This window comes from Alosa alosa, chromosome 12, assembly GCF_017589495.1.
Source record: "Alosa alosa isolate M-15738 ecotype Scorff River chromosome 12, AALO_Geno_1.1, whole genome shotgun sequence".
Lineage (NCBI taxonomy): Eukaryota > Metazoa > Chordata > Actinopteri > Clupeiformes > Clupeidae > Alosa > Alosa alosa.
The window spans coordinates 16,322,729-16,338,854 of NC_063200.1; the positions used below are offsets into that span (position 1 = coordinate 16,322,729).

At 42.9% G+C, this 16,126-nt stretch overlaps 3 protein-coding genes across 3 annotated transcripts; 1 reads left to right on the forward strand and 2 right to left on the reverse strand.

Moving 5' to 3' along the window:
• Positions 1–191: 191 nt before the first annotated feature.
• Positions 192–6,373, reverse strand: purbb (purine-rich element binding protein Bb). Its single transcript, XM_048258618.1, has one exon. The coding sequence runs from the start codon at positions 6,269–6,271 to the stop codon at positions 5,375–5,377; it is 897 nt and encodes a 298-aa protein (XP_048114575.1). The 5' UTR covers positions 6,272–6,373; the 3' UTR covers positions 192–5,374.
• Positions 6,374–8,046: 1,673 nt separating this feature from the next.
• Positions 8,047–10,357, forward strand: LOC125304392 (histone H2A.V). Its single transcript, XM_048258619.1, has 5 exons — positions 8,047–8,156; positions 9,043–9,120; positions 9,267–9,380; positions 9,646–9,775; positions 9,970–10,357. The coding sequence occupies exons 1-5, from the start codon at positions 8,154–8,156 to the stop codon at positions 10,029–10,031; spliced, it is 387 nt and encodes a 128-aa protein (XP_048114576.1). The 5' UTR covers positions 8,047–8,153; the 3' UTR covers positions 10,032–10,357.
• A 3,073-nt stretch (positions 10,358–13,430) lies between these two features.
• ved (ventrally expressed dharma/bozozok antagonist) lies at positions 13,431–14,787 on the reverse strand. Its single transcript, XM_048259383.1, has 3 exons — positions 14,517–14,787; positions 14,026–14,279; positions 13,431–13,775 (listed from the first exon to the last, which is right to left on the reverse strand). The coding sequence occupies exons 1-3, from the start codon at positions 14,785–14,787 to the stop codon at positions 13,431–13,433; spliced, it is 870 nt and encodes a 289-aa protein (XP_048115340.1).
• Positions 14,788–16,126: the final 1,339 nt, after the last annotated feature.

A 16,126-nucleotide genomic window follows, 5' to 3' on the forward strand; every position in this document is an offset into this window, starting at 1 on the left:
TTCTTTGCGGGGCTTCTAGTGTGTTTGAAACATATATCCAATAATATTTCATCATGGCAGGAATCTGATTTCTGCAGATTACATTTGCCAGTGACATACTAAACACTATCTAATTGCAACATAGAAATTGTTAGAAATACTCAACAATGATTTAAAAAAAAACGCAGACAAATTCTACCATGAGTCACATAGCATTTTCCATCACTTATATCAGTCTTTATTATGTTACAAACATACATAGCAGTTTCTAAATATAGATTTCTAAATGTTCAAATCTCTGTTGGAAAAATGCTGTAGCCAAAACGAGTGCGCTTCAAGGAGCCTGTGGTTGGTCACAGTCTATCAGGAGCTAGAGGTGCTTGGCTGTTCTAGAGGCACCGAAGAACCTTGCATCCTATGGTTCTCTGTGTGTCTGTCTGAAGCCACAGAACCAAGCCCGGTTCTGCTCTGTTCAGGGACAACTGAGCAGACGCTGTCCTTCGGACGCTGGAAGCAAACGGTGGTGTGCCGTGCAGAGAATGAATTAATGCAACAAGTAGATAACAAGATAGCACACCCACACACACATATAGTTTGCTGACACATTAGAATGTCAACAAATTATTCACGAGCAAAAACCCATTAGAACTATTTATAATCAAATACATTGGTACAGTTTAACTGTCAATGACCCATTGTTTTTTTTTTTTTTTTAATACATATTTCCATTCAAACTTACAAAACAAACTGATGGTGATGGCTTTTTATCCTAATGCTTAAATTGTGTCTGTGTCTGAAGCCTCCTCTGGTAGCAGTTAAATTCAGAAAATAAACATTTAGAAAAAGTCTGAGAGTAAACGTGGTGAACGGATAGCATGGAGTAGAGCACCTGGTGGAACTCAAACCAAACATCTAGCGGCTGCTCTCAGGTACTCCTGAATCAAGCCACTAATTGATTCGGCTGAGTTCTCCAGGTCAGCTGTCACAACAGTGACCTGCTGTTGCTTTTACATGGCGATGGACAGCGGAAAGCTCCCTGAGCAAAAGCTCCAGTTCGCTTCCTGTTGCAGGAACAGGAAGTGATGTTTAGCCCGGCACAGTAACATGCACATGCTGGACTGGAGAGGCCTCTGAGTCAACAGATAGCTGCATATGTGTGTGTCCACTACACACCGTCCCAACACTGCCCATCTGTCACTGATCACAAACTCGCCCGCCATAGCGGCAATGATACGGCGGACACAGAACGTGATCTGACCGGGTCCGTCAAAGTGCGCACTGACACTCTGGAGCCTCACCGCTCACCCGCATGTTGGTTCTCGGTCACAGCTCTGAGAGGTCACAGAGGTCAAGTCCAGCTCGACAGTGCTGCAACAAGACGCAACACTACGCACACAGTCCAGCAAGTCCCCATGGCAGAGGTTACCATGGCAGTGACCCCGTCACAGGCACCACCCTGACTTAACACCCCAGAGCACATGAGTGCAGTGTTAGAATGCAAGCTACAGACTCTGTAGGATATTACATTGTGAATCTTTAAAAGAACATCAGCACTCAAAAACTTATTTCAGGAGTTTTCATTTAGTTTCGTGTTTGCAATCACCCTCACCCCAACACACACACACAAACAGGTCCCAGGACACCGTGAGCTACGAGAGTGTGTGTGTACGTGTGACTATGTGCAGGTCAGGGTTAGTCTACTGCAGACCCAGGTGCAGTCCCTCCTACCCATCGACCCTTTTTGGAACTCCAAAGGTCCACGAGGCGGTCAGTGGAGCAGCTGAAAAGAGGGTATGTTTGAGAGGGTGGGTAGGCCTTCCACTTACCCACCCCCACAAACACACCCTCCTATGTGTAGGAGTCTGTGAATGTGCATGTATGAGTGCGTAAAGGGATGTGGGGGGGGCATGGAAGGCTGTGTATGTGTGAGAAAGAGTGAGCAAGTGTATGTGCAAGGGGGGTTAGGAAAGGGCCGTGTGTGTGATTGAGAGGGTGTGTGTGTGTGTGTGTGTGTGCGTAGGAAGGTAGGGAACTAAAGGAATGTCCTGGCAACAGCTGCTCCTGCTGCGTCACACTTTTAGTTGGCTCCCGTCTCTCCGTGCTGCCAACTATGAGCCCTGTGCCCTCGTCTGGAGTAATCTGTGCTCGCCACCTTGCCTCCCTCTGCCCTGGCCCCGTGCCACACCAGCAACGGTGGATTTATCCCCGTGATTGTGACAACAAACAGAAGCCTAGGTAGAGGCGCAAGATATCTTTCACGCTCACTTTACAATCAATAACACCAGACCTCTGTCAAATTTCCCAAATAACAATGTTAGGCCGCTGTACAAGACCACAGTGAATTGCTGTTTTTTTTTTCCTGTCACGCAATAATATTTGTTATCGGTAACCAAAATGAACTGCTTTCTACTAATCACAGGTACATAGTTAACAAGTGCTTAGCTAATAAGCATTTATGAAATTCAACAGATTTCCAAATGTATAGAGCTTGAGCATTAGTACAGATTCCCAACTCCAAGTGCTGCCTGCTTTGCGTCGGTCCACAGCCGTGACTAAGGCAAATCTGCCTCCGTCACATGTGCACTTAGTGTAGGCCCTGGTGTAATTAGGTTTTTGCAAGGGTGGTGGCGTTGTGTGTGTGTGCGCGCATGTGAGCATGTGGCAGCCTCGACAATCAGGCCCTTGTGTCTCTCAGCGGTCAGAGGCAGCCGTCAGCCCTCGGCACAGCTGAAGCTCCTGAGTTTCCCGGGGGGAGGAATGCCGGCCCTGCTGCGGGCCTGGACGTTAAAATAGCCCTGCTGCAAAGTCAGCTCACACACACACACACACACACACACACACACACACACACACACACACACAGCACCACACACACACACGCGGCCTGCACAGCTGCCGCCATTGTAGATTTAGAGCGAATCCTCCTCGCTGCAGCTCAGCCGATTGGGCGAGATGGCACTGCCGGTGTGATCGCCGAATACGGCTCACCGGCTGCTGCTCCTGTCTGAGCTCTGCAAACTCTGGGAGGCATCAGGCTTTATAGCACAAGACCAGCTCAAACACTCTCCCTGTGTGTGAGTTTTTGACTGTGTGTTAGGAAAAAGGTTTTTTGTTTGCTTTAAATAGTCTAGAAGATCATAGAATTACAGCAACTAACACACACACACACGCTTAAAAGTGAAACAGCTGTCACTGAACAAGACAACGGAGGTTTGCAAAGCTCTACTAAATGGCAACACCCAGTGAAGAACTGGCCCAGTAGGTGTGTGCACATTGCACTAGATTTGACTAGTTATTCCTGTCAACTTGTTAACCCTATATAAAGTGCAGTAATGAAGTGTGTGTGTGTGTGTTTCCCTGTGTTACCAGTCTGTCTTAACTCTTTTCAACTAGCCTAAACGTTAAGAGGAAGCCAACCTCCCTTAACTGCTGCCACGGAACGACATTGAGACAAGTGACCACCACAGGACAAAGGTATTACATAGATGTCTTTCTATTTTGCTTGCTTGCCCATCAAACCTATATAGTCTTATTCCCTGGGATTAGAGTGAAATAAACAAATATAGAAATGAATTCTTCTGATAATTCAATAAATTAAAACAGAAGACAACTCAAAATGAGGGACAGAGATGCACATTTTTAGAAAAAACAAATTACTCACATGGTTGTGACATGGGTCCCATCTGTTAGATAGTGTGCTAAATAAAATGTTGTCTATACTTTCAGAGAAACACATTAACCAGTACATTGTCAACATATATTGTGAGGAAGAGAAAATGGGAATTTTTTATACAGTCAAGATACATTGCATTTTATATTTTCTTTACTTAGATGCGTTCTTCCACTTTCTATAGGAAAACAACCAAAAAGGAAAAAAGGAAAAAATATCTGCCCAATGCTTCTCCCCAGCTTTGCTTTATGAAATCAGCCTAATATGGCTTTATAATTCTGTCATTCATATAGATATATTCTATTTAAGTAATTAAAAATATGCTGGTTTGTTCCGTTTTTTTCTTTCATAAAGTATAATCTGCAAATATAAGTTTTCTTACAAAAGAAAAGAAACCATTCATGCGATTCAGTCCATTAATGACCAGGAGTGTGTTGAGGCCTGTGCATGGACCGGCCACTGGAGAGAGCTACCTCTACTTCTTGGAGAATTAGAGTGACGTGTGTTACCTCACAGTCAAGGTCCTATGTTGTTGATGCTTTAGTCTCCGTGACGGGTAGAGAGTAACTCTCTCTTTGTCAGTCCATGAGAACTCCAGAGAGCAGACTGTGTCATTCTTCAGCTGATAACTTTTGAGAGTCCTGGCATTCTGCATTGATCACAGCAAGATCGTCTATTTGGACCAATGGCACGTCTCCCCATTCAGGAAGCTGGACGTTGGTCGGGCAGACGGCTTCTTGGCAGGGGGGGCGTGGAAGACAGCTGGACTTGCACGCAACATTTCATTTGATGCAGTTATATTGTTAATCCATTCTGCTAATATATTCCTCTGATCTTATGCTATGTTGTCAAAAAAATAAGTGTCCCAATTGTGTTTACAAATTCTGAACCAATGCTTTGCAAATGTAAGAGGCTAGGCTGATTTATGGGAGTAAGATCAGTCAGCAGCTTTGGTGACAGACTTCTACCATGTATGGAGGCTGTCATCTAAAGTAGCAATGTTTCAGCCATTGCAGGCTTGCTCAGCTCAAAAAAGCTTGCTCACTCACTGTGGGCCTTATGAAAATGGCTAAAGATCTTGACATCATATTGCAAAAGCCAACCTTATCATTTCTACACACCTTGAAGCCAAATAAACACCCCACAGATAGACACAAGAGTGCTCTGGACCCCTTGGATCTAGTTTTTTAACGTAAAGGGCCCAGGCACCAGAGAGACGTTGATAGAGCTACAACTGGAGCACCTCTCCCATCTTTAGCTAAACAGCAACAATACACATAAGCAAATGCATGGGGGTTGAGGGGTAGGGGGCATTTTTTTTTCTTAATATAAATGTTACAATCTGATATTATAAAGATTTGTTTGTCATCATAATCTGACAGTATAAAGATTTTTGTCCTCTAAGGAAGAAGAGTTGCTGGTTTAGGAGAATGCCATGTTATCATAGGCCTTTATAACAAATCATACTTTTTCTTGTCTTATAAGACATTCCTGTCGTGCACTTTTTGCCCATGGCTTTTACTATAATTGTGACCCCCAAACAACCCTCGTTACAAACAAAAAAACTTCGGATCTTACACATCTATAATTCTGTCAAATGTATATTACGCCACAATATTTTAGTATAAGTTCGATTCGTCATGCACTTTGTAAATCTGTCATGTCTGCGTACTGCATCATTATACATCTGCAGATCTCACGTCAGCTGGACAGCGTTGAGGGGGTTCAGTCGTCCTCCACATCTTCGCCCTCCGACTCTTCCCTCCTCTCGTACATTTTATCCCGTTGTCTCTCCTGGATTTCTTTCATCTCCTCTGCATACCGACTGAATGCTCCACCGAACTTACTCCAGGCCTTAAATGGGATAGTTATAGAGTTCCTGTAGCTTGGTTTGACTTCGCTAACTCTCAGGAACACTCCGTATTTGTTGGACCCGACGTCAAAGAAGAAGCGCTTGGAGTCCACCATGATGGATGTTCCCTCGGGAAGCTCGCCGTAACCCCCCGCTGCTGTGCCACCGGTCAGTTCCTCGTCGTCTCCACCGTAATCATCTATAAGCTTGGCAAGGGCGTCTCTGAACTCTATTAAGCCCTGGGCCGGGAGCGCGATGGTTTGGCCTGCCTGCATTCCGCCCCCAGGGCCTCCAACTCCGAAGCCGGGCCCACGGTTGACGGTCTGTCGGATTCGGAGGAACCTCCCCCGTTGATTCTCCTTCAGATCGAGGTAGTATTTTCGGTTTTCTCTGACTAAGAATTCGCTCTTTAAGGCTCGTCTAGGCCCACCGTCATCTCCACCGGATGACTGCGCGATTTGCTCAGGGCTGCTGGGCCCAAGTTGGGCGTAGTGCTCAATGAAATCCCCTAAGTAGTCGCGAAACTCGGCCGCAACTGACATGGAGAGTGTCAGGCGACTTTTGGAGCCCCCGGCCCCGACCTCCGCTATCTTGATGAACCTGCCCTTCGAATTCTGCTTGACGTCTAGGTAGAACCGCTTGTTTTGAATGTCAAGCCTCTTCGAAGCAAGTTCCTGGGTCTCCTGCTCCCGTTGGAAGTGCTGAAACCCGCTGCCTCCTCCACCTCCGCTGCTACCACCGCGCTCGCTCCCACTGTCTCCATCCGCCATCTTCACCGCCACCAGCCCACTTCGTTCTCTCTCCTGCGTATCTTACGCGCAGCATACAGTGAACACCCTTCTCAGCGATACTGCAGGGACTCATTTACTTCAGTCACATTGGCCTGACTTCTGCCAATTACAACTGTGGAATCACTTTACGTACTCCAATTGGCCAATTTATTTTTCAATCATTTATTTGAGGCGGGATCCTAACATATTACTGGCCAGAAACTGTATCCGCTGCATAACCGTCATTTCCTCTCTGTTTTTTTCTCTTGTAATGGTGTACTCATAGACAGTAAAGTAGTAAAGTGTACTTCCATAATCACGATGCCCTTATCCACTGACCTGGGGTCAGTGACATTCATACCCTAGCCTACTGCGGCTAAACCCTCACAAATTAATAAGCACGTTCTTACTGTTTTTGTTTGTTTGTTTGTTTTACATTTCAGATAGGTAGCTGTTTGCTGCATCGAAGACTCGACTCTTCATTGATAAACACTGAAATGATAATGGTGTATTGCTTTGTCATATGCGTTCAGTTTGTAACACTAGCTGAAAAGTGAGGCACTCAAAGCCCAACTAAAATCCTTGTTATGACCGCAGACCACCAAGGGTTAAAACGAGCTGAAATAAAGTTGACATATAATCCTACCCAATTTACATGACAGGTCATTCATGGAATTGTAGGCTATAGCCTACCCACGTTTCATTAGATAACGACCTAACAACAGCTATGGCAAAATATTTGTGGTCACACTCAAAACAATCGGACTATGCAGTAGCCTGATGCATCATCCGGAATGTTGACACGTCAAATGTTTTTTTATGCTTTCACACTATGGAACTTTTGTTAATTAAGTTTACAAATGTTGCAATCTTTTACATGCGCGTGGCGCGGTCCAATCAGGACTGGGTGCGCCTGAAGCCTCAGTGCCTCTATGCCATTAGTTTAACGCGGTTTACAAAATACTATTCACAGTTCATTATTAATTACTGTGCCCCATTGCCTGTAGTTGGAGACCGCTGCATTTATGTTAATGTGTATAGCTCTATCTATCAACATCAGCTGCAGACCACAGATAATAGGCTATTATGCAAAGATACATAGCCTTTGTAAATTACTGAGAGACGAAATTCCTCCCCTTCATTTGCAGATATTAGGCTACATAGTTTGCGAACATGACAATACATTAGTCCGTTTAAAGATAATCTAGAGCTACAACAGAAAAAGCAATATATGCATAAAAAAAGCTTTTTGACTCCCCAGTCCAATTAGTGTTTCAAAATATGACTTAATTTCCTTGGATCAGCCTATATTCTATAGATAGGGAGGTGGATAGATCCGCAGGACATTACACCTTTTATTAGCATCTATGAGTAAAAAGATAAAAGGTGAAAAATGAAAAAGATGAAAGATAATAAAGTAGATGTAGGCCCTGTCTCTTACATAGGTCTGGCTCCCTCTAAAGGCAGCTACGTGTATTACGACACTGAATGGTTTTTATGAAGCCTAGGGAGGCTACTTGAATTAAGAATTCTGTGCGAGGCTTACTTTATGTGTAACGCTTAATGTGAACAATGATGTATTTACAGCTTTAGGTTTTAAATGGACTCAATCGTGGTTGATAACTGCTTGCGCGCAATGAACGCCTAATCTTATTGGACATGCAGGAGCGCATGCGCACTTGGTTGGAACAGCCGTTGAGATCAGTACAAACAATGTTGCTATTGGCTTAAGAAATATTCAAAACAGTATGGGCGGCTGCTATTGGCTCTTTCTCGAGCTCACGAGAATCAATTCTTTCATACAGGTTTGCATGAGCGAAGAAGCTTTATTGTTTCCCTCCGCCTCAAATTCAGCAGGGTAACTGGACATTTAAGCGGTGCTATGGTAAGGCTGCATAAATATTTTTTTTTTGTCAGAATATTCTATTACTCTAGCTTTACTTGATTTATTTTTAAATGGTGAACGATTGCTAATCACAGTACATGCTTAACGTTAACGTTAGTTCTTTAGTTTGGCAAGTATTATGTATCCAGTTGGCTTGCTGGAAAGAGCGCCAATCGTGTGACAAACGAACGAACACACGCTTTATAGAGTGAACATTTAATATATATATATATATTTGTTTAGCGGGTCCTACAAAAACCTTTCTCGATTTAACCACTTATATTTGAGGTAACGTTAGTAGCATTTAGCTGATGTTAACGTTAGGTTGGAAGTTCCATACCTTGGTGTAACGTTAACGTTCGCCAGTACTTAACGTTAACGTAACTAAGCTAAGTTGCCAGTGAACGTTTATACTAACATTGCCAGTTACCGGTGGCTTATTATGGACTCTTAAACTATGTCCATTTTAATGCACGTCTGCACAGTTTCATTAAGATACCTTGGATGCGGAAATCCGTGTTCACGAAGAATGATTCATTTCACGTCGTTTTTCATCCATACGATTGTCCAAGTTGCAGAGACAGACCTCGTTGTCTGTTTGCAAACAAGCAGGATGGAAATTCTGTCACAGCGGTGCCGTTAGAGTTGCCACCTTGGTAATTAACCAGATAGACTTCTAACCGTACGGGGATAATGTATGCGAGACTTTTCCTTAGGGGGTTAATACATTCTCTAATTTCTATCAACATCTGTTCTTTGCCTGCTTTTGCAATAGGAGATGCAAATGACGTGGTGCTTTCTGCAGGACGTTCTCAGTTTAATAATGGCAAAAAACAAAAAGGATTTGTTGAGCAACGTACCTAATTAACTTATCTTTTTTAAACAGGCTGGAGGAAAAGCTGGAAAAGACAGTGGGAAAGCCAAGGCCAAGGCAGTATCCCGCTCCCAAAGGGCTGGACTTCAGGTACAGCCAGTAAATGGATTTATTTCTGCAATTTAAATGTTATGGGCAAATGCTTACATAAATTTAACCAGAATAACATCTTATATCTTACTGTGTACTAATTCTGGAATGTTCAATAATATGTCTCAATGTGCCATATTCTATAGTTCCCAGTGGGGCGTATCCACAGGCACTTGAAGACACGCACAACAAGCCATGGACGTGTTGGAGCCACAGCAGCTGTGTACAGTGCTGCCATCCTGGAGTACCTGACTGCCGAGGTAAGACATTTGCACCACAGGTTTGTGGTGAAATGTGGTTAAGGACCAGCAGAAGGCAGCCTTGAAATATATTTAAATTTACCACAAATAATCCCAGAGATTACGGTTGCATTTTCAAGTATGGAGACATAGTTTGCAAAAATCATCTGGTAAAGCTCAGGTTATTAGTAGACTGAGCCAATGTGTGTTGTGGCGCTGTAGTGAAGCCTGCAAATTATGGAAGAATCCTGCAGGTGGCTCACTAAGTCTGGACTGCACTTTTCAGGTGCTGGAGTTGGCTGGCAATGCCTCCAAGGATTTGAAGGTGAAGCGTATCACGCCTCGCCACTTGCAGCTTGCCATCAGAGGGGACGAGGAGCTTGACTCGCTCATTAAAGCCACCATCGCTGGAGGCGGTCAGTTTCATTTTTACTTTTATCTCAAAAGATTTACTCTTTTTTTTTTAATCATTTCTGTTTTTATGCAGTGATGAGTGGATCCTCAATGAATTAAGAACTGTTTTTTTGTTGTATGTGTGTGTACACCTTTTGTGCTTTCCTTTCTCCTTACCTCTCATCCTGTCATTTTGTTTTTTTATTCTAAACTGCAGGTGTGATTCCACACATCCACAAATCCCTGATTGGGAAGAAGGGACAACAGAAGACAGCATAGAGGACTCTGACGTTACCTGTGTGTGTATAGAAGAGGGCATAGAGGACAGTGATATTACGCGTGTGTGTATAGAGGACGGCAATCAGCATGACATTCTGTTTCTGATTATTTTGTAATTGTAGTTAAACATAAGCCTGTACGTGAATTAATTTTTAGTCCTACAACTAAAAGTTTGTTTTCCAATTGAGATTTTCATTGAGGTTTGCTTTTAGTCCAGGACTATGCTTGATCCATGTGTGGGAAACTGTCCTGAATTGTTCAGGTAGACCTGAATTTGTTTTTTCTTTTTGTTTTTTTTTTTTTTTTTTTTTTTTTTTTTTTTTTAACCAATACTTTTTTTGATGTTTTAGTTAAAAAAAAAAAAAAAAAAAAAAAAATACTTGTTCTATATCCTCTCAGATTGTTTACGGAATGCAAACCAGATCATTTGTCAAGGATCACTTTCATGGACATTGGCTGTCATACCTTAAAAAGAACTGTTTTATACATAAAATGTTTTAAATGTCTTTTTAAAAAAATGTCTCTTTGGTTTTTTTTTTTTTTTTTTTTGCTGTTCATTTTTCCATGTTTAGATGGAGACCGATATGCATGCAAACAGTGTGATTGAATGAGAATTGGCATTTTGGTTAATTTGATCCCCAAGTGAGGTAATTTTAAAATATAAGGTCCTATGATCATATGTGATTTAAATGGGTTGAATGCAGAAAGCTGTAATTGGCCCTTAGTATATTCCAAGTGGCTCTTTGTATAGAGCTTTTTAAAATTCTGCACTTGTACACAAATCTTTAGAGGTGGTTGATGTTATTTGCATCTTGTGATTATTGCCCATGGCTAGTCTATGGAGGCATTATATGGGCTCTGTGCACTAACTAGGGTTGAAATCGGCAAAGCAGTTTCCTGTTTGTTAACATGGCTGTCAACAAGTACCTGAAGAGGAGTGTTTCAGTTGAACCAAAATCCTTCCCTGCTTATTTTGTGCAACCACTGCACGTAGGCTGGTATTTTTAGGTAAAAAGTGGAAGCTAAATCGCGTTTATAGCGTCTTAAAGCCGAGCAGAGTGGCACACACCAGTGCTCCTTACAGCCACCTGCTGACATTGAGTCTCGCGTAGGCCTACATTGTGTTCTATACATTTTGATACAATTACTCATCTTCAGGTGCTTGTTGACAGCCATGTCAACGAACAGCAAACTGTTTTTGCCGATTTCACCCCTAGCTAGGTGCACAGAGGTGGAGAGAAGGAAGAAGTACCGGCCTCATTCATTTCAGTGGCCCTTGGCTAGTCACTACTAATATCTTGTTTCCACCAAGCGGTACGGTACGCAGTTATTTGCATTTCCATGGGCAGAATTTGAGAAGTGTACCAAAACAACCGACCTTTACTGTTTCCTTTTGTGCCACCCTTCTGTTGGGCTACCAAGAATAATGGTCCGGTACCTAAAGAGTGGAGCTAGACTAAAGCAAGGGAATTGCATTATTATGTACTTAAATCATGTGGTCACTATAGCATATAGGCCATTTGAAATATGAGTTGTGCCAAAATGATCCCCTGCAGTTGTATGTGTCATGTCAATTGCAAATTTCTTCAAACGGGGTTCCCACGGGTCATGGAATTTCTGGAATATGGCGTTTTGATGAAGTCTATCCCAGACATGAAAAGTCGGAATTGTATCACATTTGGGGCAGTCATAGAATATCAGGAAATTTTGTTGCAGCATGTTGAAACTTAGTTGGCATAATACATAAATACAAATATATTTCCACAGAAATTGTTGTGGACCATCTGGTTATAGCTTTAATGCTCCCTTGAATGGCTGTGATTAGCCCAAAAATATTTATTCAATGCCCTTTTATTCATTTTCCGCTCTTAAAAAAAAAAAAAAATTTGAATGCCACCCGCTGCTTTGAAATCTTTGGTCAATGTATTGTACCAACATAGGTCATGGAATTTAACATGTAACTTAGAGGGGGTACCCTGTTTATACCTCAAACCAAACATTTAGTACTGAAGTCAAAAGCATTTCTGTTCTAGAAGATAATCAAGGCAAACACTGAGTCTTTGAAATGGATATTTATTCAGTGTCAGACTTGCAAATTGTAGGCTTTAAAAAAAAAATGGGCCGCTTACTGACTACCTAACTTTACTTTGTCATAATATCGCTGTCCTTTATAATACAATGAGTTACCTCCAACCCCCACACAAACAGAAAAAGTGCAAAGCTAGTGTTTATAATTCGGTAAAAGAGCAATGATCTGATGGAGTTTATTGACTGATGTTCTCAAGGCCCATTTTCTTCCACACTCATTTGTGATATTCTCTGTGGAGGCTAAATTCATTCTCTTGTGATGACTATATCAAATACCATTTTGTGGAGAAGTGGCGCACACATCTAAAAAAAGTGTTTAAAAGTGCCAGACAAACATGTCAGAGCAAGAGGGAGAAGGTCTGAACATTGTATATGCTCCAAAAATATACTTTATCTCTAAAAAACAAGTTTTTTAGACAAACGTTTGATTGCACAGGATCTTCTACGAAGACAGCTTGTACAGTGTGCAGACTTCCTTCCTCTCACTATATCAAATCCATACGGCACAGGAATAACTTACCGGTTGATTCAAAGGATATGAGCTGCTTTATGATGTGCAGTAATCAGATTACAGATAGAATGTAAAGTAACATTAGTGATTACAGGCAAAGGACACAGATCTATTTGAGACATTCTGTCTCATAAGAACAATTGCGTCAATCAACAAGAACTATTTGAATCACTATTTCAATTTTAACATTCAATTTATTCAATAAACATTCATCCAATACACAAAATCTTGTATATACATATTACAGAGATAGAATTTTACAAAATGTACATATTTTCTTCTTTAAATAAGTTGGTCACAGCATACAAAATCAACTTCAAATAGGACAGTATGTAATATTGCACTCCATCCTCTGTCATTTGGATTGGTGAGAGGCCACAAAAAGACCTCAGAAACAAAACGCATCACATCTTCAGGAGGAATTGGTGATAAAAACCATCTAAATCCCATCCATCTTTTCCCTAAGTGTTCTGTTTCCCCATCATCACTAGACTGAATAAATAACACAAAATATGTAAACTAAACCACAAAGTTCCAAGTATTGCATTGCATTGTGGGTAACCCCTACAGATTCTATTCATAGATGACACTCCAGGTTAGCCGCTGGCTCAAACAAACATCTTCACCATGCAGGAGTGGGACTGTGAGATGGGTTCCATGTGCTTTTCACCTACATTGCCTGCCTGCCTGCTACCTGCTGTTACCCAGAATCCACTTGTGTGTTGGTCCCCTCAAGGTAGACTTTTTCAGGTGCACCAGTAAGTTTAGTGTGACGGAGAGCATGTCTTGCTGAAACCAGGCTAATACTGATGAGTGTAGGCCTGGTACGGCACCATCCTTGGGGTGCCCCCAGGGGCTACGGCCAGGGTCGACAGCCCACTGTACTGATAAAGGGCGTCCACGGGTAGGCTGTGCAGATGACCGCTCGCCGCAGGGTTGTAGTGGAGGCCGGAAGGGGTCATGTAGGCCGCAGAAGACTCCTGTGGGTGGTAGTAGTGGGTAGTGGGGTAAGGCGCCGGGCGGTAGCCCTGGAGCTCGGGGTACTGCATCAGGTGAGATGCCACCTTGGCCTGGCAGGCGTGTGCCAGCGCGTCCTGCACCGTCCGCTTCAGCTTCATCCTCCGGTTCTGGAACCAGTTCCTGATCTGAGAGGGAGAAAGACAGGAAAAGGAGAATTGAGTTCTACTGTGTAAACATTAGAATATATCACAGACTTCTTGATGTTTTAGACTCGTTATAAATCTTGAACTGATTTAAAATCTCATCGTCTCGAGGAGTTTTACATATTTAGCATTATTTCCTCACTGTTAGAAGAATAAAGAAGTAAAAGTGTCTGAATATGTACAGTTATTGAGAGTTTGAGTATAATGTACAAAAGAAAAGGTATTTATTTACCTGCTTATCTGAGAGGTGGAGCCTCTTACAGAGCTCAGCTTTGTCCTGAGTGCCCAGGTAAGCGTTCCTTTTGAAGGCCTTCTCCAGGCTGTTGATCTGCTCTGCCGTGAAGGCCGTACGAGGCCTCCGGCCACTGGATGGTGACACTGCTGGCTGGGCGCTGTCCTTCATCCCACTGGGGGACAGCGATCGCCCACCTTCGCTCTCATAGCCAGACGTTTCTTCTTCCTCTGTGCTAAACCCTGTCTCTTGACCTGAGGGAATGACATGAATAGCAAAAAATGATCACACATCAGTTTGCAATAACAAAGTAATCTGATTGGGTGAGAAGCAATCCATGAGCGTTGATATCTATAAGTATATGGAAAACTATCTTTTTTAGAAATCTAATCACAGCTCAATCCCAAAATGTATTGATTTCAGCTCCACATCAACTCTGAAATTCTTAATATTTGAGTTAAAAGAGATTGAAGACTGTTTAAGAGCCTCACCTTGAACACATTGCTGAAGGTTCATTCTGACCTCCTGGTTCTGCCCGTTCTGTGTGAAGCCAGTGTGGTTCTCTTTGACGGCCTCCTGAGGTGGCCCCTGGACCGGCCTAAACTGCCTGTAGAACCCTGGGAGGCTCTCTGAGACGGTCCCGGAGGTGCTGGGCATTTGCGGAACCCCCAGGGCTGCTGTGGAAACGGGAACAGCAGGCTGGTGGCTGTCCGTGATCTGGCTGCTCTGTGAGAGCCACTCTACTGAGAAGTGTCCCTTCATGGTGACTCCAGGCGCTTGTAAAATCCAACAACAGGCAGGGGGAAAAAAACACAACCAAAAAAAGTCCTGAGAAAGTTCTGCTCCAGTGCTATGTGTAGAATCCTTGGCAGAGACCTGGTATCCGTAATGAGGGTCCTAATGTCGGTGCGATGCAGTAGTGGAGCAAACTCTACTGCTGGGACTCTTCAGTCTTGCTGCTTCTCTGCAGGCTTGTGGAGATGAGCTTGTGTGTGTGTGTGTGTCTACAGAGCACCAGCTGTAGTATTTATAGGGGTGACCCAGCTCATTTACAATTCACTTACCCAGAGATCAAAGGGAACATCCTCCTGCTCCCCTGCCCTCCCCTCAAGTTTTCACAAGTGCAGTAATTAAGACGTCTCAATCGGCCCTGAATGAGCCCATTAATTCTTGGCTCCAGCAAGTCTGGAGATGTTACCCCCCCTGTCATCTCCTATCCATACTCACACTGTCTCTTATCCAGTATCTGGTGTGTCTGAGGCATTCGTGCATGTGTGTGTGTGTGTGTGTGTGTGTGTGTGTGTGTGTGTGTGTGTGTGTCTGTGTCTGTGTCTGTGTGTGTGTGTGTGTGTATGATTGTGTGTTTGTGTGTGTGTTTGTATGTGTCTCTGTGATTGTGTGTGTGTGTGTTTGTAAGTGTCTCTGTGAGTGTGTATGTGTGTGTGTAAGATAGTTCTACTGTTCATTTGGGTGATGTTTCATGTATTGATCTACTTGAGTTCAACCCAATTTTGATAAAAACAGGCAAACCTTGAAAAGGTTTTACTAATACATTATCTGGATCATCATAAACAGAAAATATACTGATCCTCTCTGGTGTCTTGAGAAGATTAGTTTATCATGGTGCAACATTGTATCATGGCTTTTGGAAAATCAGTAAGTAGATTAAATTCATTCTTTAAAAAGGATCAACACTTTAAGGGATCAACACTTTAAGGGGATCAACACATTATGGGATTAATCCAACTGTTAATGTTGATGAAGGATCATCTTCATCCCACGATACAGATGAAAGACAGATCACCCTTTGCAATCAGCTCCTTATCGTGTGTATTCAAGTATTCAGTAAAACAAAAATTGTGTCAACTTACAATAATAACTAAACCAACTAAAACATCTGCAAAACGTAGGAGTAGGAAGACGAGCGTGTTGTTTTAGCGTTCACGCAGCGTAGAATGCGGTGGGAGGCGAGTCTTGAGATGGTGTTGATATCAAAGCACTCTGGTCCTTTGATCCGTCTGGTAACAGTTAATGGGTCTGTTAGCACTCCACTGAACCTCGCCAACTAACCCTAGGAGACAACTGTCTGGTCAACCCGACT